At 37.6% G+C, this 23163-nt stretch overlaps 1 protein-coding gene across 17 annotated transcripts in view; it reads right to left on the reverse strand.

Annotated features, from left to right (window-relative positions):
- The window catches only part of SORBS2 (sorbin and SH3 domain containing 2), a 90548-nt gene that overhangs the window by 27123 nt on the left and 40262 nt on the right, over positions 1-23163 (reverse strand). For 5 of the 17 annotated variants that reach the window (XM_044912818.1, XM_044912817.1, XM_021694251.1 and 2 more), the window contains 5 exons: positions 14536-14585; positions 11724-11908; positions 7870-9447; positions 4814-4902; positions 3422-3468 (listed from right to left, as the gene is read on the reverse strand). In XM_044912818.1, the coding sequence (XP_044768753.1) occupies positions 3422-3468; positions 4814-4902; positions 7870-9447; positions 11724-11908; positions 14536-14585 (1949 nt within the window). Of the gene's footprint in view, positions 1-3421; positions 3469-4813; positions 4903-7869; positions 9448-11723; positions 11909-14535; positions 14586-19062; positions 19120-20857; positions 20942-21668; positions 21828-23163 lie in introns of all 17 variants that reach the window. The other 12 variants (XM_044912815.1, XM_044912814.1, XM_044912816.1 and 9 more) reach the window with 8 other exon arrangements.

Below are 23163 nucleotides of genomic sequence, written 5' to 3' on the forward strand. Positions count from 1 at the left end.
TTTTTTTTTTTTTTTTTTTTTTTTTTTTTTTTTAGATTTCATTTATTTATTAGCGAACGAGCGAGAGAGAAACAGCATGAGAGGGGGGAGGGTCAGAGGGAGAAGCAGGCTCCCCGCCGAGCCGGGAGCCTGATGCGGGACTCGATCCCAGGACTCCGGGATCATGACCTGAGCCGAAGGCAGTCGCTCAACCGACTGAGCCACCCAGGCGCCCCCATTTTTTCTTTTTTTAAAGATTTTATTTATTTGAGAGAGAGAGAACACAAGCAGGGGGAGAGGCAGTGGGAGAGGGAGAAGCAAGCTCTCCGCCGAGCAGGGTGCCCGATGCGGGACTCGATCCAGGACCCTGGGACCATGACCTAAGCCGAAGGCAGATGCTTAACTGACTGAGTCACCCAGGCGCCCCTAAATCTTTAAAAAATAAAAATACTTTTGAGACACTAACTATGCTTTTCCATCTGGGCTATTTCAAAGAAGAAGCTTATTTACCTGCTTCTCTCCTAAGCAGGTAAATGTGGGTACGTAATTCAAGTTCTAAAGACATTCCTTATTTTGGCTAATTCACGCCTACCTGCTCATCCTCCCTGCGTCTGTTTTTCATGGCTTCGTTATCCAGGGAATTGTATCTGTTTGTTGTTTTGGCTCCATAATTATGTTTTGTTGGAAGACACTCATTTCCTATCTTTTCCCAAGAGCCCCACTTTCCTAGACATCTGCCTTCCCACTCTTGAATCTTCTGCATCGTTTCATTCAGAATCTGGATTTGGGTCGTTTATTTGTGCCGAATAGGTAATGAAGAGACAGGTGGATATCAGATGTAGAATATTTCTCATTGATTAAAAGAATTAATTGGAAAAAAAGCTGTTGCATATTAAAAGAATGATCGAGCAATTAGAAGTGCTAAAATAGTCACATTGAAAGTGCATTAAATTTCCAGTAACCCAAAAGACAAAGGAGACTCACAGAGCCTTACATTCAAATACAGTACACTTCCCTCTTGAAGTGCCTGATGTAGAAAACAAAAAGCAAAATATTTAATGTTTACAGTCCAACAGCTTTATTAGCACCAGGTGTGTTTGGTTTCTGGAAAGGAGACTAGGAAGCTTAGCTTTTTGTTTTTAAATGTCAATTAGAGAAAACTTTTTCTTTTCAATATGAAAAGAAATCTTTTCTATTTTTAAAGGCTTGTATTTAAAATTTTGAGGGCTTCTAGATAAAGGACAGAGACCTCGCTTATCAGTTTTCAAAATTGTGTCCCTCTCATCTCAGACCTAGATTTTTTGAGCCCCATTATGGTAAAGCTTGTTTCCTCCCTCCCCTAAACCTTTTGAATAGTGGCCATTGATAACCTTTGGCAATGACATTTTATCTCTTTTTCCTTTTTAACGATTGAGACATCACATTGGGTGAGTTACTGAGCTGTATTTTTGTAAATTAAACTTTTTGCAGTAGGTAAAGAAAAATAGCTTTTAAAACAGAATGACTACATCGAAAACCAATGATGTAATGTATGGTGATTAACATAACATACTAAAATAAAATTAAAAAACCAGATATTTATTTAAAACAGCTACATCTATCTGTCTCTTGATAAGATGTTAGGCACGAAAAGCACTCATATCTAGCTATTAATTAAGAGCACTTCTAGGACATTCAGTGCTTCTGGGTGTGTGAGCCTTTTAAAGCTTTGTGAGTCATCCATAACCTCGACTTTTGTGTCTAGGGTAACTACACCGGGGGCCGCTCTTTACATTTCCTGAGAACGGAACGAGAGGAATATGATTAAGCTGCAATCAGACCAGTTTACTTATGATATGTGGGAAACATTTTTTTTTTTTTACAAAAAATATGGGATAGCTTCCATGGGTGATTATTGGATCGACTTCTCTGAAGGTTTATGCAATTAGATTTTGTGGGTCTAGGAAGATTTTCGTGAAAGGTGGGGGTGGTGCTGACAACCATTCAGAAAGGCTTTGCCATTTACAAGCCTTGAACCTTTGCTAACTCAGAGCTTTTGCAATGAGGACATGGCCTTGGAGGATGGCATAAGGCTCGGCACTTGGAGCAAACAAAACTCAGCAACACAATTAACACCCCAAACACTTTCCTTAGCACTGCACATCATCTTTCTCCCAAAGCTTGTTTTTTACTAAGCTTTCTTAAAAAGCTGTGGGCCCTGGGTGGATACCTTTCCCGTGTTATATGCCCTGTCATTCCCCAGGGTTTCATACATTTAAAAAAGCTTTTGATTGCTTGTCACAAGGAAGAAATGACATTTACATGTTCTATATCATTATTTTGTAAAATCGGCATGCATCATACAAATCGTCACACCATATCCAAAGAGCAGTAATAGGGACTAGAGTATAGTAGAAACAAAGCAGATGTTATTTATCTCATCCAAAAAAAAAAAAAAAAAAGATGGGTAAGCTTTTCTTCAGGATTTTTTTAAACACTAGATTTAAGCCATCTTAATTTGTAAGTAGCATTTTCCTATTTAGTTCATTCACCATCTCAGCAGTATTACCAAATTCTGAGTGATTTTATTTTTGTATGTCTTATGGCAGAGACAGTTTCTAGAACTATTAATTGATTAATATAATATTAGTTAATATACATTTTTATGAACAAAATTTTTTGTTATTATATATGTTCAGTCTAAACAACACGGGATAATTTAATGCCAATATACAATGATTTCAATATCTTGAATTCTAATGGAGTTCAAAGTTTCTTAAATCAGGTCTATGCACATGGGCCACGACAAATCTGGAAGACTCCCTCCTATTTAAGCCTCTTTATGTGCTTAGTACTAGCCTTTCTTAACCACATGCCCACCTGATGAACAAGTTCCTAAGTACAAAAGGTAAAAAAGAAAAAAAAAATACTGCAACATAGGAATATGAAAACACCAACATCAAAAGACCATAGGAGAGAATTTTGCTCAGAATCTCAAAGTTAAAGTGTTAAGACATGGAGTTTTGACTATGGGAATCTTTGTACACAGTTCTACTCTTCTACCCCACAAACTACCCTGAATTTAGTTGGATAGATAAATGTTATTAAATTCTCTCAGTTAGTGTTAATTACTCCCCAGCACTTTACTTTTATTTCATTCTTGACATGAAAATTCTAGAAACAAAGATTCTTAATATCACTTTGTTTTCCTATCCCTTTGAACTCATGGTGCTCTAACATGTTTAATGTCATTTAAAACTCAGTGTTTCTCAACTAAACTTCAAATGAAAATAAAATCAACCCTATCGCAGTTTATTGTGAAGGAAACACTAATTACAGCCAATTACTGAATTGGGACTTAGACCTTATTTATAATACACCTCACTGCAATATTTACCTCTTAAATATTACTGAAGTGTTTAAAGCCACCCTAAGACGTATAATGAACACTTCTCTTACTTACTTAGATGTCTGAGCCTTAAAATCATAAACAGCTTTTGCAGGCAATTTCTGAAAGGGAAGGTAAACAATTAGCACTAACTTACAATTTGGATTTTTTTTTTCAAGAAAGCAATTTCACGTGAATTAAAGGGAAATGAAAGCACAAAGAATGATGAAACATATAACTTAAATCCTCTGCAATTTATAAATCAACCAATTAGTCCTTCATGTAGGTATTTAAGTGATAACAGGATGTAGTAGATGACTTTTTCATCATAACCACTGGATATCATATTTCGTCTTAGAAACTAAGGAACATGAATGCTGGAATAGGCTTCTGCCGAGGGTTCTGTCCCAGGTATAAATCCGGCTTTTCCTGGGATAACTGCAGAAGGTTAGTTGCTCTAGGTTCTATGTATTGACATAACTCCTTCAGACTCATAATAAAAAGACTGGGAAAAGTCATGAAGGAAACCATCATCCCTTTTACTAAATAATTATCAACACAGTAGCAAAGAAATAGCCCAGTTATCACTGGGAGGCTAGTTAGTGGCCCAGAGCATAGGTTTGGTCATCTTGCATTCCTTGGAGGGCTCAGGAACTCTCTAGCACATAGCAAACCCGTCTTGTCGCCATGATAAGATGTGACACACACTCTCCTTCAATCACCTGCACCCCACAGCTAGCCACCCCAGCTCTTCCTTCTCCACTTCCCAGTAATTCCCTCACCCCACTCTCTTTCCTCGTGATTCTGTGAACTTTAGGCAACCTGGAACATTCCTGACTTCTTGCAGGTCCCACAGGTTCGAGACTATAGGAGACACCTGTAGTGATTCTCCTGAAATGGCTACCAGTCCAAGGCTAGCTTTCAGCTGCGGTCAAACAGCTCCAAGGTAGCGCGCACCAGAGCTCCAGCCCTGAGCCGGAGCCGTGGACAAAGAGCTAGTTGGTAGGCGGTTCCTAGGAGCAGTGATTTTTCAGAGATGTTCTCCAATAAAAGCAGGCCAGCAAAAATCATTTATGTTGAATTTGTATGGATTTGCTACACAGATGACCCAGGGCTCTCCCCTACATCAGTGGGGAAATTTGCACAGGGAAATCTCCTTCCTCTGTGGGGCAACCCAGCTCAAGAGTTTGGCAGAACACCCTTGTTAATTCATGGGTATCAGGTCGAGACTCAGAGAGGCCTCGCTGCTGAAACTGGGCTGCAGCTGGGGTAGATGTGCAGCTAGGGTCGGAGTGCATCCTGCTTGGAGTCCTTTGCTCAGGCTCCAGGGAAACTTTCTAGTTTCTCTCTTGTCATTTTTATGTTCTTAATCTGGGTTCTTTACTGGTTTGGGACATCACTTTGGCTGACAAGTGCTTTGCCAAATACGCTGCAGAAAAAAGACTCAAGTAGCGCTAAACACACTACCTCTTTTTCCGGAGTTCCTCTTCTTTCCCGCGGTGCACTTCTCCCCAGGTCAGTCATGGCGGAAGCGTAACTTCTAGGGGACTCGTGGTCTGCGGGAGAGGATGGGGTCGGAGTGAGTATCCACTTAGTTAAAAGCTGACCCTTTTAGCCATTTTCCCTGGTGGCAACTATTTTCTCCTTCAGATTTAGAGAGACACCACAATGGAAGACATGGGTATAAAACTCAAAGGTCATTACAAAGTTGCGAGAGAAGACACAAAGCCAGCACATTTCAAAAGGGAAAAATATCTCGAGGTGGCAGAAGTGTTCTAGTCACAAATATAATTGTTACATTGTTGGTGTAGTTATGCTGCAGCATCCGGTGTAGACCATTCATAGTCGCGGGCATTTCTCATCTCAAAGATTTAATACTTTCTAATTCCTTTTGCCTCCGATTTATAATTACACTATAGGGCCTAGAGAAGATGGACAATTTGAAAATAGCAACAGTTTACAAAAACTAAAACATTTTGTGGAACAATTTGAGAATGCAGTAATGAAAAAGAGAAAAAAAAAAGAAAGTATGGTGATGGCAGGACATGAGTGTGTCCATCTCCCAACCCCTTCTTGCTGCTCCCTCTTCATTAGTGAGTCTTAAGACGTCATTTGAAGGCTTAAAAGGCCTCTATCTTTTGCCTTCCCTTTTGCTCAGCTACCTTATCAGAAAGTATATATTTATTCCAAGAAACAAAGGGATTAAAAATTCTCTAAACAGAAAGTGTCATATTGTTTGCCAAACTGCTTATGAAACATTGAATTGTTTCTGTTCACCTTAAAACAAAGTATAAATAATTATATTACAAAATTATGATTACAAGTATCTCTTAATGGTCTCATACTTTACACATTTATACATGGAAATGTACCTAGAGGCTAAAAATATCCCAGTAATCTCTGTTACAGAATTCTACCAGTGTAACTGGGTCAAAATTAGTAGATTCTTTCTCTTAGCCTTTAATAAAGCTAGTTATACTGGTTAACAAGAAGCATTAAAAAGAAAATAAATACAGCTATAAAGGAATTTAAAATGCCAATTCATAAAAAGAAAACATTGTTTAAAGATTTTGACTGCTTTGACTAGAAGGAAGAATTGTCTACTTAACAGCAGGTGGGATATCAGTTAAGCGACAACATATAAGGATAAATATCTATCAGTTGTGAATTCCAAAGTCTTTAGGTTTAGTAAGGTAGCATGGCCACAGATATTTCAGGTAAAACTTAATCAGTTATTTTTAAGAATGAGAGAGGATTATGTGCCATATATTTTCCATTTTAAATACATATACTTTTATGATCATAGGGCTCTCATACTGGTCATTAACTTGTAAATTACTTCTGCTAATCCTTGGAATATAACCTATTTTTCAATTGGGCTAAACAAAGTTGGAAAGTAAATATTTTATTTTATTTAAATGCATTTCAAAGCCCTCTCAAATCATGTTTCAATAATGCACTCTGTGCATAAAATTTAGAAGGGATTATTATTATTATTGATTTACTTAATTGAAAAACTGGAATTGTCCAATATTGAAAAACTGGAAAAGGTAGCTAATTAATTAAAAACTTAAACTATGACATGTCTCAATCAGTAAAAATTTCAAATTGTAGGCATTGATTTAAAAAATTCTAATTTGTTATTTTTGAAGCGTGCTGTGTAGTATAAATGGAAGCAAAGATAAATACTAATAAGCAAATGTGTGCAATGGCAGCTAACAGCTGAGCCACATATATTACATTAATATGAAATTTGAATTCTCTTTTTTTTCTTCTTTTGCCTATAGAAATTATATCCTATACTACAAATTCTGAATTATTAGGAGCTTGAATCTCTTTTTTCCTACCTACTTCCTAAATGACTTGGGTCAAATCTCTTGTCTTTCCTGGGTCTCAACTGTAAAACAGTGCTTATAATAACACCTATCACCTAGGTTCAGGCCAGTGTTAATTAGGTAATGAGTGTAAAGCACTTTGCATAGAAGTCCCGTGCATAGAAGACTTTGCTAATCCAAATTTCAGCATGGAATATTCTTTCTGGCTTCTTAGAATTTACATAGTAAACAGACGTACTTTAAGAATTAACAAAAAGAATTGTATAAAGATTGTATGAAAATGTCAAAACACCCCCAAAAAAAAACCGTCAAGAAAGTCCCCTGCATTTGAACTGTTATTTGTCCTTACGTTGCCACTTCAAAGTGATAGTCCATCTATGAAAATGGGCTTGGGAGTCACTTTTAACCTGCATGGTCTAATTAACATGTCGATAGAGGATTCTTTCAGCGGAAATAGAAAATAAGTAAAGATATGGAAAGGCAGAGAAAATGAAATACACTGAGCGATGGAGATGAGACTTCTCTATATATAGCTTAAAGATACATTCACAAAAATTTTATTCCACTGTGTCCTTTAAATGAAGAAAGTCGTTAAACAAATCCTATTCTTTTTTCATTGTCCATCAATGACTCATTACATACTTCAGTTTTGCTTCCTGGGTGTTTTGATGTAGTGTCTTTATATTGCATGTAAGCAAATTATTTATTGAGTGAATATAACTTTATGAAGTTAATATAAAATCAAGGAAAAAGCTATTTGTTAAGTTACTGGTTTTGATTCACTTTACAACAAAAAAAGAGTTGTCAGTTTCTTAAGGATACTGATACTCAATCATGGTCTCTGTCTCGGAATCCTTTTAAAGTGGTAAAATAGGTTTAATTTGTTGTTTTGATGTAAGTGGTTTCAGCCCTAACATTAAGCTACAAGATGGATTTCCCTTTTGATTTTGAATGAATAAATTTTTGTGAATTAGTGGTCACTTTAAGCCACACATCCAGCCCGAATGTCACATGGGCAAATGAGACTATTCAGTAAGACATGTTTGCACAACAAGCATTTGCTTCAAAACACAGAATGATGCCGAGTGGTCTCACGGCTTAGGAATGATGAGATGTAGGAATGGAAGGTGAAAGTGCTGGATGGTGGGTGTCTGAACCACAAGGAAAAAGAAAGAGAAGTTCATCCACCTTGGAGACTCCGTGCACTCTCGTGGTCTTGGTGGTGGTAATTGTTGTTGGTGGTGTCCAAGTCTTGGAAAGAGGCACTGTGAGGCATTCTCCCACAATCGTTCTGGTACAATGGGCAATGAATAGCACCATCTTGAGGCAGTGGGTGCAAAGGCTGGTGCATGGGGCTCCTTCTGAGAGCTTTAAGGGATGAGTTCCTTTCGGGAATATCTGGCAGAAGTTCACTGATAAGACGGTGCAGGATACTGTTGTCTGGCAAGCTTCCCCTTCTCTTTTCAGCTTTAATTTGGTCACAAATGTCTTTAAGGGCAGAGTCCAGAGCCTCAAATACAGACGCTTTACATTTTGCCTTTTCAGTCTGTTTTTTGGGAGTCGAATTTTTTTTCCTCCGGAAAGGCACGGGACTGACCAGAAATGCAAGTTTAGAAAGGCCAGGGTCCATTTCTTGTTTTCTGGGCTCTTCAGCATTTTCATGTTTAGCTCTTTCGTGTTTTAGCATTGTGGTAAATCGAGTGTAGGAGGCCGGGCATCTGCCTTTGCAGGAGCTGATGAGGTGCCGGTGATGGTGGTGGTGGTGGTGGTGATGGTGGCTGGATCCATAAAAACTTTCAGAGGATGTGAAAGAGAAGTGATCAAAGTCACTCTCACTGCAAAAGGATGATCCTTCTACATGGATGTAATCGCTGTGGTCAGACACAACTCCGTCTTGGTCACTATCAGAAAACTCCATATGCGTTCTCGGTTGCTCATCACTGGTGACTTCAATATGAATTGGCACCAGGGTTTTAGGCTTGTAGCTTCGTTGTACATGAGAAGGGTGTCTACTCTGATTTTCTTCCTCCAGCAAAGACTCAATGGAAAATCGCCTCTTGGGACATAAACCATTTTGTTGAGGTTCTAGGGCTATGGGAGATAACATTTCATCTCCTAAATTGGGCATGGATTTTGACTTTTGAATCAACTTTTCAAATTCAGAAATGCGGGTGGGGACCATGTCCCTGGGCACCTCCTCCGTGGAGGACTGGCTCCATCCATGGAGCAGGCCCTTGTGTTGCTGCTCCTTCTCATACTGCATTATTCTCGACTTGACGGAGCAAATCACCTCTGAATTCATCAAGTCCTTGCGGTTAATGCGGTGCATTTTCTTGTACAGTTTTAGGAAGCCTGGAGCGTCATGGGCTGACCTGTGCCGGAGCCTTGACCTGCCATTACTGCGTCCCTCCTGGATGTAGGGGGAAGCCCACGTTATAGGGCAGCTCTCCTTGGAATCCTCTTCACATAACAGAGAACCCATACTCTCTGACTTGGTTTTGGGGTCAGGAAAGCTATCACAGTCGTCATTTAGGAGATCGTCACAACTACGGGATTTGATTTTGGGGGAAACTGTTTCCTCGGTGCTGCTCCAGACCTCTGCATTTTGTCGGGCCATTTGCCAGCCATTCTTGAAAGTAATGGCCCTCTGTGAGTCACGAGGGACATCCAAATGCTGTCTGTAAGCGTTACAGTAATCTAACTCATTGGAGGGGTTGCCGTTGAACCCTGAGTAACCGTAAAGGGACGGACATATATCATCCCCACCTTTTAATCCAGGGCAGCGTGGTGGAAGAGAGACATTTGGAGAAGTTAAAAGGTTCACAAAGAGGAGAGCATGTCACTTAGCATCAGACAGCACAGCAAAGAGAATGCAGTTAGTATGGTTTGGTCTAGACAGCGATTGTTACACATGTAGCTTCAACTCTAGAGAAAAAAGCCTGATTCTAAAGCAAGGTAATACTTTTTCAATGAAGGTAGCTTTGCAGATATTAGAGTTAACAAAACCATGTATAAAAAATAATTAATGTTGCTAATCTACCTATTTTGATTGTGTTTACACATCTTTTGGCAAAACCTGGTGTACCAGAAGCACAACAGTATCTCGAAAGCTAATCAATAGCATGACCTGATAGTCATTTAAGGGTTGAACAATTAAGGCCAAAAGTGATATCGATTTAATTAACTTAATAGGGTCAGGATTTGAGTCTCATTTGATTTATAATGACAGAGAGGTAAAGAGTAATTTATAAACTTGCATTTAAATACCACTCCCATAACTGTAGCAAATAATTTTTCATGGGCATTAGATACAAAAAGCAGTAAGACAAAGTATTTTCCAAAATTGCAAAACCAAGATGTCGTGCACTATTGTTGCCAATATTTTTCCAAGAAAAAAATTAAGTGGAGCCTCTTTAGATAAATGAATTTACCTCTTTAATTGCTCCACTTCCAACCTCTTATGAGGCAGGTTCTTATAAGGATAATTGGATATAATATAAAACTCCCATCAGAGGTAAATGCATCTTGCTTTTTTCCAGGGAGGTTGTTTTTTTTTTAAAAATAACTTGCAATTTGATAATAGCTAAAACTGACCTCAATTTGGAATGTGTTTGGAAAGACTCTTTATTTTTGCTCTGCTGAGTTCACTAATAAATAAAAGGCCGAAGTACATCTAATGGGAAATTTCCTTCTTAGAAGGGAACCCCATGAAGGAAAATACCCGTATTGAGAGTTGCTGTCTTACAATCTTACCCACCTTTTTCAAAAGTAGATAAGCATATTAAGTAGATATGTACTATTTGGGAAAGGAAGTTGACTTAACACTCCCTAGGATAAAAACAATTATCTAAATTAATCAGAAACCTTTTAACTTTTGGGTGCTATCCAAGTGTAATGAATCAATGATATTTCATGACTTATTATCTTAAGGCATTCATTTGCATAAATGAGTAGAATCTGATCAAAGCATCTCTGTGAATTTGATGAAAGGTGTCATAAAAGGGGCTCACTCCTTAAACCAGCTACTGCTTAACTTTAATCACCACATGGCAACACTTTTAGTGCTTACATTTGATACGTGTATCTGAATCTGTGCTATATTATGGAAACTTCTGTTAGAGCTCAGGTTCTTCACACCTTTCAAATTCCTTTGGTGTTTTGTTTCAACCCCAGGAGACTGGGGGAGATTGTGGGGACCCAAATGTGGTATGGCCTCAGGTACCTGCAGATGCCGGTTCAAGCCTCAGTCTCCGTCTTGGGAATGTTCTGGTTAACACAGCAATAATGCACTGAGCAGTCTTTCAGAGACCTGAAGGAGAGACTTGCCCTCTCTGAGCATAGCTCATCGAATTTCCGGAGAGGAGACAGGCCATGTGGAAAAATAGCTTGGTGATATCTAAAATTTCTAAGTATGGCTTGAAACCAGTTAGTTCTTACTAGTGGAATGTTCTGAATCAAACACCGTGTACCATGCAGAACATAGATATTCTACTGTCTATATGAATGTTCGTTCACCAAAATATAGAACAGACGACTAAAGAAATAACTTCAGTAGGTCAGACACATTTTTATCTAGAACTAAATAATTAAAAAAAAACCCCAAATCAAAGTGTTTTAGGCAATAATGTTCTTTGTTGCTACTTCTAATTCTTATTCTATAAATGTGATTAACTTTGCTAGTTGTAGTAACATTAGAACATTTTTGACAATATGCAAATATTCATAAATGTAATCTTTTAATAGCCTGACAGTAAGTTAGATACTTTGAATTTGTTCAAGAAAAACCCACAAATGATATATTTGGAGGAAAAAAGCATGAATATGCTAAATGATAGAGTCCATCGAGCCACTCAAATGGCTCACCAACCCGACCTAGTGTGTGTAAAAAAGATAAATTAGAGTTCTGAGACTATATTGTATTCAAGACACTGTATTTAAATGCTAGCTCTCTCTGGATGTTTATCCTGGACCAGCTCTCACATGGTACCCTAGTTTAAAATTAAGCTCATAAATTGCTTGCATGTCAATCTATTATCGCTCACCTTTTGCTCTTGAGGGGGAAGAAGGAGAAGAACTGATGAAAGATTTTGTCAGGGTGCCACTTGATCCTGGGAGGTCCACTTGCCCTGGGCTAGTCCTGCTCGCACTCGGATCCAAGCCCCTGGGCTGCCCCACCGCAGGCTCGCTCTTCCTCCTTTTCCTAAAGTCACTGGCCATGCTTGCAGAACTAAAAGAAGGGATCAGCGTCCGTTAGGCTGGTGTTGGAGGAGGTTCACCCGTGACTCAGAATGATTGATGGAAGGTGCTAGGGACAGCACGACCACTCTTCCCTCTCTTCCCCCTCTTCCCCCAAACTGCAGTGTTAAGAATTCATTCCTTGCTATTAAACACTATTTCTTTATAATCATCTCTTTAAAAAATTCATAGACTGTAATTTTTTTTTTAGAAAAGTTTTAGGTTTACAGAAAAATTGATTGGAACGTACAGAGAGTTCTCCTATGCTCCCTTTCCTTATGCACACAGTTTCCCCTACTGTGACATCTTCTGCTACTGTGATACATTTGTGACAGTTGATGAACATCTTGATTCATTATTATTAAATGTAATTAAAGTCCATAGTTTTTATTAAGGTTGTTTTCTGCTGAATATCCTGATTTTAAGATTTCTCTGTGCCTTTTGGTGTCATGATAGCTCATTTCTTTTTATTGCTGAGTACTGTTCCATCATGTGGATGCACCAGTTTATTTCTCAGTTCACCTATTGAAGGACATTCTGGTTGCTTCAAGTTTTGGCAGTTATGAATAAAGCTGCTATAAACATCCATGTGCCGTTTTCTTATGTGTGTGGATATAAGTTTATAATAATGTTCTAAAGTAAAAATTCTTTTAGTGTAATATGTTGTGACTGACAATTCAGTGTTGTGGTTTGTGTCATGTATCTTTTCTCTCTAAAGAAGAGTTCCAGCAACATGACTCTATCCAGAGAAGGCAAGCCACAGGGGAGGAAAAGACTCCAAAAAGGAAGACAGCTGGTGAGACAAATTTCTCTTATCTCAAGGTTTCCCTATGGCTTTTCCTACTACTCTTCGCTTGAAAACCTTTATACTGGAATTCCAACAGTTTCCTATTTATTTTATTTTATTTTAAAAAAAGATTTTATTTATTTATTTGAGAGAGAATGATTGAGAGAGAAAGCACAAACGGGGGAAGGGGCAGAGGGAAAGGGAGAAGCAGACTCCCCGCTGAACAGGGTGCCCTACTGGGGCTCGATCCCAGGACCCCGGGATCATGACCTGAGCTGAAGGCAGACGCTTAACCGACTGAGCCACCCAGATGCCCCTAATGTTTTCCTATTTAAATAATGAATGACTAATAATCTGGCCAGCAAGCAAAATATTAAAGGGAACTTTCACCCAGTTGTATGAAATGGTGTCGGCAGTCTGTCATGGCAGGAAGTTTTTATCACGGTCTGGTTCTGAATACAGTATCATTTAAGCCAAACACCAGGGAACGGGAGATATACAGCACCCAGCATGCCATCTGTCAAATCATTACATAAAATTACATCAACAATGGCAGTCAGAGCGCCAGTAGGTCCCGTGAGCCAGCAATACGCTGTTTGCTTTGCTGACATTACTGTCTGGTGTAGCCCGCACAGCAAACCTGTGAGGGACGCTCGGTTATCCCTATTTCATAAATGAGTGAACGGAACACACACTTTGCAAGTATAGAGATGGGGCCAGACCTCAGCATTTGTCTGTGTTCTTCTAGAGAGGATGCCCGTCTTCTTCTAGACCTGTTTCTGCTCTCCCTATCCTGTCATGTGAGGGTCTGTATGTCTTTCCGGCAGTCTTCAGGTCAGATTAGAACTCAAAAGTTCAAACATTTTAGGAGCATATATAGATGTAAAAGATATAAAAGGAGGACTTGGAGGAGCTTTTTTCTTAGTGACACTGATGTCATTGGATGGCACGCATGAACCCAATTTACAAAGTTTTTGACTTACACTGATAGAAATCTATAGAAGGGCAAATTAATGTTATATCATTATTTGTTGTTGATGGTACAATGTGGCTGAGAGTTTGTGTTATTCGCTATAGCTATTGAACTGTGTCTGAATTTCTGCAACGCTATAAAGTAAGTGTGATATTTAAAGCCCAGGAACTGAACTTACCTTGGCAGACGCCTAGAACAGTCAGGACTAGTGGTTCCAGGTTATTCTGGTTCGATTCTAGTTTATCTCTGCTCCTTGCCAACTGTGTGAACTTGGTGAGTTATGGGGCCTAAGTTTAGTTTGTTCAGAGATAAAATGGGGAGGATAGTTCTTAACTCATTGTGGTGTCTTAAGGATCGAATGTCTGGGTCTGAATACAGTATCATGTACTTAGAATGTCTGGTATATAGTAAGCCCCCATTTATTGGTAGTAACAATGTTTCTGATTTGTGTGGTGAGCATATAATGAATAAATAGGTATTGAACATAATTTAGAAATTTTCTAGTAATTTATACATTTTTTTTCAAATATACTATTATAAATATCAGCTAATAATATTGAAAATTAGATTTTATAATTCTCATTTAAAGAAAAGAAAGCTGGGTTTAGAGGAGACAGGGAAGGGAAGAATTTTTTGGTAAAAAAATTCAGAATTATTTCACTTAATTTTTATGAGTTTTTTAATATGATCATATGAAATGATACAAAAACAAAATAAAACAACTTCATAAAGTATGGTGCTCCAAATAATAGTGAGTGATAACATAATCCTTGTTATTATTTCACTGAGTAGTATTCCTATTGAAAAAGAAACCACTGGTATAGAATATTCTGGTTGTATGATGCAATGACGTTCTTACCTAGTGGGTCTTTCCAGGCTTCTGTCTATAGAGGATTGATACAAGGAGGCCTGTTAAGATAGAAAAATAGTTCCATGAAAATTTTTACCAGGGCAAAATTTCATTTGTCCGTGGACATTAAATTAGGTATCCTAAAAAGAATATTATAAAAACTGAGATGAAAAATACCATTTATTTTGATCACAAAATGTCTTTCAAAGACAAAAGCATGTAACCTGATTTCTACTTTTTTCCTATCTACCTTCTCTTTTGGTATACCACACTGTATTTCTCTGTCTAACTCAAATTATCCACAGCCCAAACACTATCTGCGGGAGAAAAGAAAAGTCGTTAACCACTTCTTCATGTAGGAAATAGACTGTAAACAGAAATTTTCTGCATAAAGTAATGGTTTGATGTTTAAAAAAATACTTGTAATCATCATTCAGCCTTTATACAACATAAACCTTCTTTATAATTTTTTTGTCATGTTGCCAGGTATTCTCTTTAAAATATAACATTTAAGCAGAACTTGAGACATCTTTCCTCTGTCAACACAGGCATGGCATTTAATAATACCACAGAATTTGTTTTGAAATTAAACTGAACTGCCTGGTACTTAAATCAGGTGCAGACTGGGATCTTTCAAAATAGTTAAGTTCAGGGTTGGTATAAAATAAATGATTAATGAACGTTTTTTGATTAATGTAATTTTTTTTTAAAAAGTGGATTTTTAACATTTTCATGAGAAAATAAACTCTCAGTTGTCCATGGTTGTAGAAATAAAGAAATATAGAAAATACAAATTGATACATAATTCCAAATGCCTATTGTACACACCATTTTCATACTCCTTCATTTTGAACAGTACAATTAAACAGATATTAGGCAAAAATATTAGATATGACTTTTTCACTGCCTACGACCATCTTCTGGAATAAATGCTGAAATATTTAAGGCAAGAGAGGATCTGTATTGAGCTCTTGAGTATTTGAAATGACACTGCAAGATAAGCAAAAGTAGTTGCAGTGTGATGTCTAGAATGTACAGGGAAATGTATATACAAGTATATATGTATAGTAATATATATACATAGTCTTGGTTTGGGGCATATTTGATGATGAGTTAGTTATCACAAACTGATGAGGAACTGAAATTCTAGTTTAAAAATGTCCTTCCATATGAAAGTTTAAAAATATCAGCCAAAAAAAAGGGCGGGATTTGACAGATTTTATCTTAAGTTCCTGTCACATAGAAATATTTTACCAGAGTATTAAAAACCTACTTAGTTTTTATTTTCTACTTTATTTTCTACTTATAAATAAGCACCAATTAACCAGTTAAAATATTAGTATTATTTATGTAGATTCTTTATGTAGATTAGTCTGAGAAGCCCTCTTATGCATAACTCTAAAATTGGTTCTGTTAATTAATATTTTCATTTAATTCCATCTTACTGAGTGAGAATGGAATCTTGCCCAGAAGCAAACAAAAGCACCTTTCTGCTACAGAATATCCTCCCTCCTTTTAGACAGAAAAAGCATATTCTAATATTTGTAATTCCTAGAAAATATTTAGATTCCTAGGTTCTCAACAAATATGAAATTAGAAGAAAAAATTTGGTCCATTAATCTGATATATTTACATGATTACTTAGCTTGCTGAACTCTGAATCGGACACTGGAAAGGTGAAAAAAAATACTAAATAAGAAGGAAAGCAAACCAGTAAACAAATAAAACCAGATAATTATATTCTGATGTAGAAATATCAATTCTCTCTGTTTTCAGAAAAGCATCACCAAATAACCTCGGAGCGTTGCTGTGTGTGTGGATCACAGCATTAATGGGACACCCAACCACAAACCGTAGCTGATTATCAAAAAGTGTCAATTGAGGAACATCCTAAGAGTAATCACCCTAAAGTGATTAGAAATTTCGAATTGCAAGCTTGGAATGAGCCTAAACAAAATTGTAATGTGAGATAAAACATAGCATAAGAAGTGAAGGCTCTCCACTGATAAATTAATTGTGTTTTAGATTTAGGCAAAGAAACTACAATGATTCCTCCTTGTGCTGGTTTCCACAATCCAAAATAAACTGAAACCAATTTTGTGATTTTATGTATTGTCAAAGGAAAAAGTTCAATATTAAATTATAAGGAAACAGTAAAAGGTCTAGATAGATGACTAAGAGAGAAACTTTATGCTAATCACATGAATGAAACTCATTCTGAAATGGAAATTGTCTCTAGAAAAGAGGTAACCTATTTTACCTATTATGTTCTACTCAGTTTATGTATTACCATATTTTAACATACCTAAATGAAGTTCATTTTAATAAAGTATGGACACTGAATCACTCTTTCTGCTAAGTGATCATATGATTAAACTTTGCTTAAAAGTCTTTAATTGTTCTTCATTAATGCCAGTTTCTCAGTTTTATGGATTAGAAAGTATGTTATTCATGGCATATGCTAGGCATTTGATAAATGGTAGCTAAGGTAATGTGTAATCAATTACAAATTTTACCAGAAATGTTTTACATAAGGGTACTGAAGATAGAATCCAGTCCCTTAACAGAATATTTTTTTTACACTCGGAAACACCATTATGTGCAATTAATATGCTACAGAATCATACAATATTCCTTCTCAATTCCAAATAGATAATGGCAAATTAGTTTAACCACCAGCAAAGTCCTTTTTTTATGTTACTTTTTTTTTTTTTTGCCAATACCATCACATGTAGAATGCAAAGAGTTAAGTTTCTACTATCTTTAGCCCAAGCATTATTGGGTAATGTTAATTATAGGAACTTATTTCACAAAAATAGTCAACAAGGAATAGTATTAAGTAAATAACTTGTTTCTAAAAGATCCAAAGATCCAAATACATCTCTTGAACGTGCTAAGAAGTGTGGTATAAAGGGAATGGCATGGAAGTGAAGCCTTCTAGATCTGCTTAATTTTTAACTTGCCACCATCTGACCTTGTAATTTTGGACATAGTTTTAAAAAATCGTTGGGCTCTACTTTTCTTGACTTAAAAATTAGTGATCTTTAAATTTTCTCTCAGTTCTCAAAGAACCACCTTCAAAACATCCTAGAGCTATCTGACCAAAAAATCAGAAATATGTCTGACCAAATTGAATTCCAAAGTAAATTCTTGGGCCCTTCGTATGTCAAAATGATACCCTTTCTTCAGATGTGAAGGTAACATAACACAGAGAATAGAATTGCTTGTTGTATTTGTCTTTAGGTTCTATGCCTGTCTACAAAACATAACCCTTTAGAAATGACTGCATTCATTAATCTAGAATGTTCTTGATTACTCTATTTTGCTTTTTATTGAATATGTAAATATTTTGATTACTTCTCTGGTGTGAACATGCACTCTGATGCGTAATTCAGAATTGCAAAGGGAAGCTTCGGGGAGTTGGAGATTTCCTGTTGAGACTCTTCCACAGTCGTCACCACTGTGTGTCAGGGGTACTTTCTGAGGCATCGGTGGCTTACTGGTTTTATTTTCTAGTTGCACATATATAACCCAGTTAAGACTTTTTGATGAGGATAAGTTATTTATTAAGTGTTTTTGTATATACTTAGGACCACAGAGAAACTACCGTGTAAAACCAGTTTATGTACTCTGCTCCCATTCTAGCTGCTTCTAAGAATTACCACAGGCGAGGCTGATATTTAGCAAAACTGTCACTTTTGCTTATGTCAACCAGTAAGTCTTAAATCTGCTTTCCAAAATAATTTCATTTTTTTCTTTGCAGAAACCAGGATAAAAAGCTTTGACTCTGGATTGTTTCTTCCTCTTTCATACTCTCTTTGCCTAAATCAAATAAAATTTGATACTGCCTGGCATACATTTTTTTACCTAGCAGATTGTCATGAGCATTCTAAAATAGAGACAGCAAATGCATTTCATCTCATATGCCAGTTATAATCTATTACAGTGGCTGCCTGGATTACAGCATTGAGAAGGATTAGTAATGCCTGTCAAGGATGTGGAACTGGGGAATTGTGACCTGTGTGCCAGTTGTTTGTCAGCTCTATTCTTGATTTTATCTGATGCTAAAATCCACAAATTGTATTTAGGAAAATGAAAGACTTACATAAATTTTAAGAATATGTGGGCCATAAACATGTAATTAAGAACCTGTCATTCTGCACCTCCAAGCATGATGATAAAATGGCTCTGCATAGTATTTGACACAGTCTAATCAAAACAGACGGTTGAGACATGCACTGAGAGTGCTACTTTTGATTTTGTAATTGTCACACTCCTGGATACCAGGACTGTGTTGAATAGTTCAGTGGAAAGTTATGGCCGGAATGATTCTTCACCTACATTTTAGAAAGAGCCAACAACAACTTTGGAATAATTAATGTCTAAGCAATGATGCTGGATACAACACAGTGATGCAAATATACATTTTCCAAAATAGCTTAGACTCTATGGTGAATTGCTAAAACATGGATCGTTCAGAATCACAGTAACAGCTCCTAAGAGAGGAATCTGAAAAAGAGAATAATTTGTTTTTACCTCATTGGAAACACCAGAAGAATGATCTTGAACATAGTCCAGAGCCTTTTTAGGAGGCTGGGTGTAGATGCACCACATAAGCAGAAGTGTAGAGATGGAATGGAGGAGAGTCAATGGCAGCAAGGAATGGACATGTGGAAAAGGTGACAACAGTTAGAAATTGAGTGCTGATGGCATCAGACACACATAAAGAGTGCATGAATGGAGCCAAATGGGGGTGGCCTAGGAGGAAGAGTGCAATGTTCATAAATATTCTCAAGCACTGGGCAAAATTACTAGTGATGGGATTAGTATATTTATAAACTCATTTCATCAGAATCAAAATGAGCACTCATAGTCTCTAGCCACAAAGGAATGCAAGGTATATTAAAGAAACATTAAAGGAGTAGTGGATAGCATGCAGGTGAGTTTCCATGTGGGGCTGAAAATGATTATAAAAAATGCTGGTAATTTAGGCTCAGAACAGAAATTGGTTTAGTCCCTACAAACCATGTAATCACTAATAACAATACATATAAAATAAAGCTAGAGGATTTTTTTTTCTAAAATAAAATGCATTTATGTGAATAGTTGGATACAAATTAGGAAAAAAAATGAGAGAAAAACACTTTTCCTATTAGGGATATAAATTCTAGGAAAAATTCTTTGGTTTATATTTATTTACAGTCACTTTTGATCCAGCTCAATAAGATAAGGAATCTAACCAAGTGTCCTTGGCATTTCAATGGACGACAGGGACAACTATAACCACCCAGTATCTAATATATGGTCAGTTTATGAGTATATAAATCAGTATCTGATATGGTAAAAGAAAGATTACACTCTCTGATCTTCAGTAAAGCTCTGTCCAGTGGAATTGTTCTGTTCTTTAAGAATTTAAAATTCAGAAACATCAGTAAGAGTATAAAAAGTATGTAACTGATACATATCAAATGTATAGCTATCAGTAGATAGAGTTCCCCAGTGAAACTTCTAGTAAAGGAAATTGTTATTTAGGGCTTGAGTTGACTCTTTATCCTGAACAGACTAGGCAATTCTCGTAAGGCCCACCTTTGGTGGGGGTTTGGGGACAAGATGTTTCACTAGCATAAAACTAGAAATCAAGGTCCACAGGATTTCTTTATTTTTCTCTTTCCTTATATCCCTAAGAGTAAATGAGGTATTTTATTGTGGGAGTATACTGACAGCATACTATTGTGGGAATTGCCCAGAGATTTTTGGTGTGTTCAATAGGCCTGGGTTTAGCTTCTGACTCTACCACTTACTATCCTCTTACTATCCACTTACTTAACCTCTCTGGTCTCGGGTTTCTTCTTATTGGAGGGGCCTCCAGAGAACTCACTGAGATGATGAGTTCAGAACCCAGCACTCGCCAGTGCTTGGTAGTTCTTCAGCAAATGGGAGCTATAATAATAGTAATTATTATTATAAATGTCACGATACTTCTTCTGATTGAACTAGACCAAAATGGACTGTAAACAGCTATAAATCTTCTATAAACCTCTAACAATTGCCTGAATATTCTAGGACAGAAACGATCTCAGCATTTTGAATTTAGATATAATCATCCTAATGCATGATGCATGGTAGAGAAAAAGTACATAGGAAGTGTCTGAGCAGGTTTAACCATTTGGTACAGAAGTGGATGTGGGCTCAGCCGTCCCCAATTTGTCTAAATAGCATACATTTGGCTTTTGTTCTGTAAATGACACCTATCTCTTCTGATAATGGTATGTTTCATCAATCAAACAACATTCCCCTAATTTTCTTATATTAATAGTCTAGCCTCACTTACCGGGCGTCCAAACTCCAGTTCTGAAAAGAATTTATACCAGGGCTCATTTTCTAAATCTATGTCATCTGGATTTATGCGATCAGTCTGGAGCAGATGTGAAGGAAAAGGGAAGGAAAAGGCACACTGAGCTGAGTGAGGGAAACGCCGTGTGGTATGAAAAACACACACGCGCATTCGCACGCAAACATGCACCAACTCTCATCCAACAAATCTCAGCAGGAGAGAACAAAGGATGTAAAGTAAAATGAGTAAAATTAGGATATGAAGATGAGTTTCGATGGCATCACCTAGGCCCCTAGTCACTTCCTCTGTTCCACCTCTGTCTTCTCTTTTGAGTTTGCTCCTTAGCTTTGATGCAGAAACTATGAAAAACTCTGTGACGGCCAGAAGGAGCTTGGATAGCACACCAGAAATAGGCTAACGTTAGCCGATTAAAGTTAAAATAGACTCAACTTAGTCACCAAGTAGCTCATCTGGGTGAGTCACTCCACCGCCCCTGCCCTCATTGATCCCAGCATGTAAGGCTGCTCTGCAGACAGTTGGCTTGGGTGCAGATATATGGAGAGCCTGGCGGAGAGGGGGAGGGAAAAGGTGGGAAGAGAGGTAGGGGGGAGGAGTGAGAGGTGCTGGGAGGCTGTTAGGGGTTGACTGGCGTAAAGAACCTGGGGTCTAGTTGAGAAAGAAAGGGGCAGCAAGGTGGGGGTGGTGGTGAGTAGCTAGGCTCTGATTGTCCCCTTAGCCGCTGGAGAGCAAGGGCTACCCCTGAGTTTCCCGAAGGGCATTAGCAAAGGTAATGAAGGAAGGAGCTCACCCAGGTGGGGGAAAGAGCCGGGGTGCGCGGGCTTGGTATGGGGAGGCCAGTCCTGGGCGGAGGGGAGGGGCTACCAGTTACTTCTCCGTATGGTGAAACAGAAAGAGGCTTCCGGCCAGGTTCCCTTGGAACAGGTGTCGGAGTTGTTGGGAGAGGGGGCTGTAAGAGAGAGGGGTGAAGGAAACACTGATTCATTAGATGGAGGTTCTTGATGGATCGAAGAGGACACCAGTTATCGGGAGGAAACGTTTCAGAAAAGTAAGGTGTCCCTGGGGAGACCCAGATAACTTAGGAATGGTCTGGACCCCTGAAAAGATGTGAAGACAAGGAGCCTCCCAGAAAGTGAGGAATGATCACATTTTATGAGCTACCACCCAAGAATCACCTTCTACCTGTCTACCTTCAGCTGGAGGAATGGATTTGGAGGGGGTTGGGTTTTCACACTACTGTAGCTGGCTAAGGGTGGGGAGAGGGTGAGTAAGAGAATCCCACTCTGGTTTGGTTGACACTGTAATTCAGAGAAAAAGCCAATTTTTATAGTTGACTTGCTCCCCTCCGGTGGTTTCTGAATATTGTATTTAAGATAGGAAAACTAGGGGTGTTAATATAAACAGCTTGAGAAAATACATACAATTGCTTTAGTAATGGAAAAACCAGACGTGGAGCATTTACTTTATCCAACAATATCCTGAACGCTTTTACATAATTACATGCCTGATCAGACTGATTCAGGCTACTGACTTAATATTAAATGAAGATGCTTCACGTACTACATATGGGTTATTACTTCTTTGACAATTATTTCATGACACTAAATAAACATGGTGCAGTTGGACTAATATTTTAAGTCAGGAAAAAAAAAAACCACCCCAGTTCCCTAAAAGCCATTCACCCTGGCCAGGAGAGGACATATTCTTTGTAATATTGAGTGTTCTGAGATAGTAGTCCATATTCAAACAAAAGTCACTATTTTGACATTAGCTTGTCCAGGTGTTTTATTGCTTTTTTGAATTCCCAATCATTTTGTTAATAGTATACAGTCTGTGTGCAATAATCAATTATATCCAGAGTATTTTTAGAGATGAGCATTTTATTTCAATATTTTCTAATAGGAGATTATAATAGTGTAGCTACAGACAGTGACAGGAAAATTTGAGGCATCATAACAAAATAGTGAAAGGGCCTAGGTTATCCAAAATATGTGGTGATCATAATGATAAAGACCGTGTAGTAACCCTGGGGGATGTTTATGGTGGAATGGTGAGTGATAAAAGCTGAATATGATCATGTGTTTGTACAATATTTACAATGATATCACAAAGCCTGTGTGTGGATGAGCACAGGAGGAAAACACACACATATACAAAAACAAAACAAAACAAAACAAAAAACAACCCACAATGGCATTCTGGTATTGAGATTGTTCTTTTCCTTTTTTTAAAATATTATTTTGCTTTACTATTATAATGTTGTGGAGAACATCCTGTAATTACTA

This window comes from Neomonachus schauinslandi, chromosome 2 (genome assembly GCF_002201575.2).
Source record: "Neomonachus schauinslandi chromosome 2, ASM220157v2, whole genome shotgun sequence".
In the NCBI taxonomy this organism is placed as follows: Eukaryota; Metazoa; Chordata; class Mammalia; order Carnivora; family Phocidae; genus Neomonachus; species Neomonachus schauinslandi.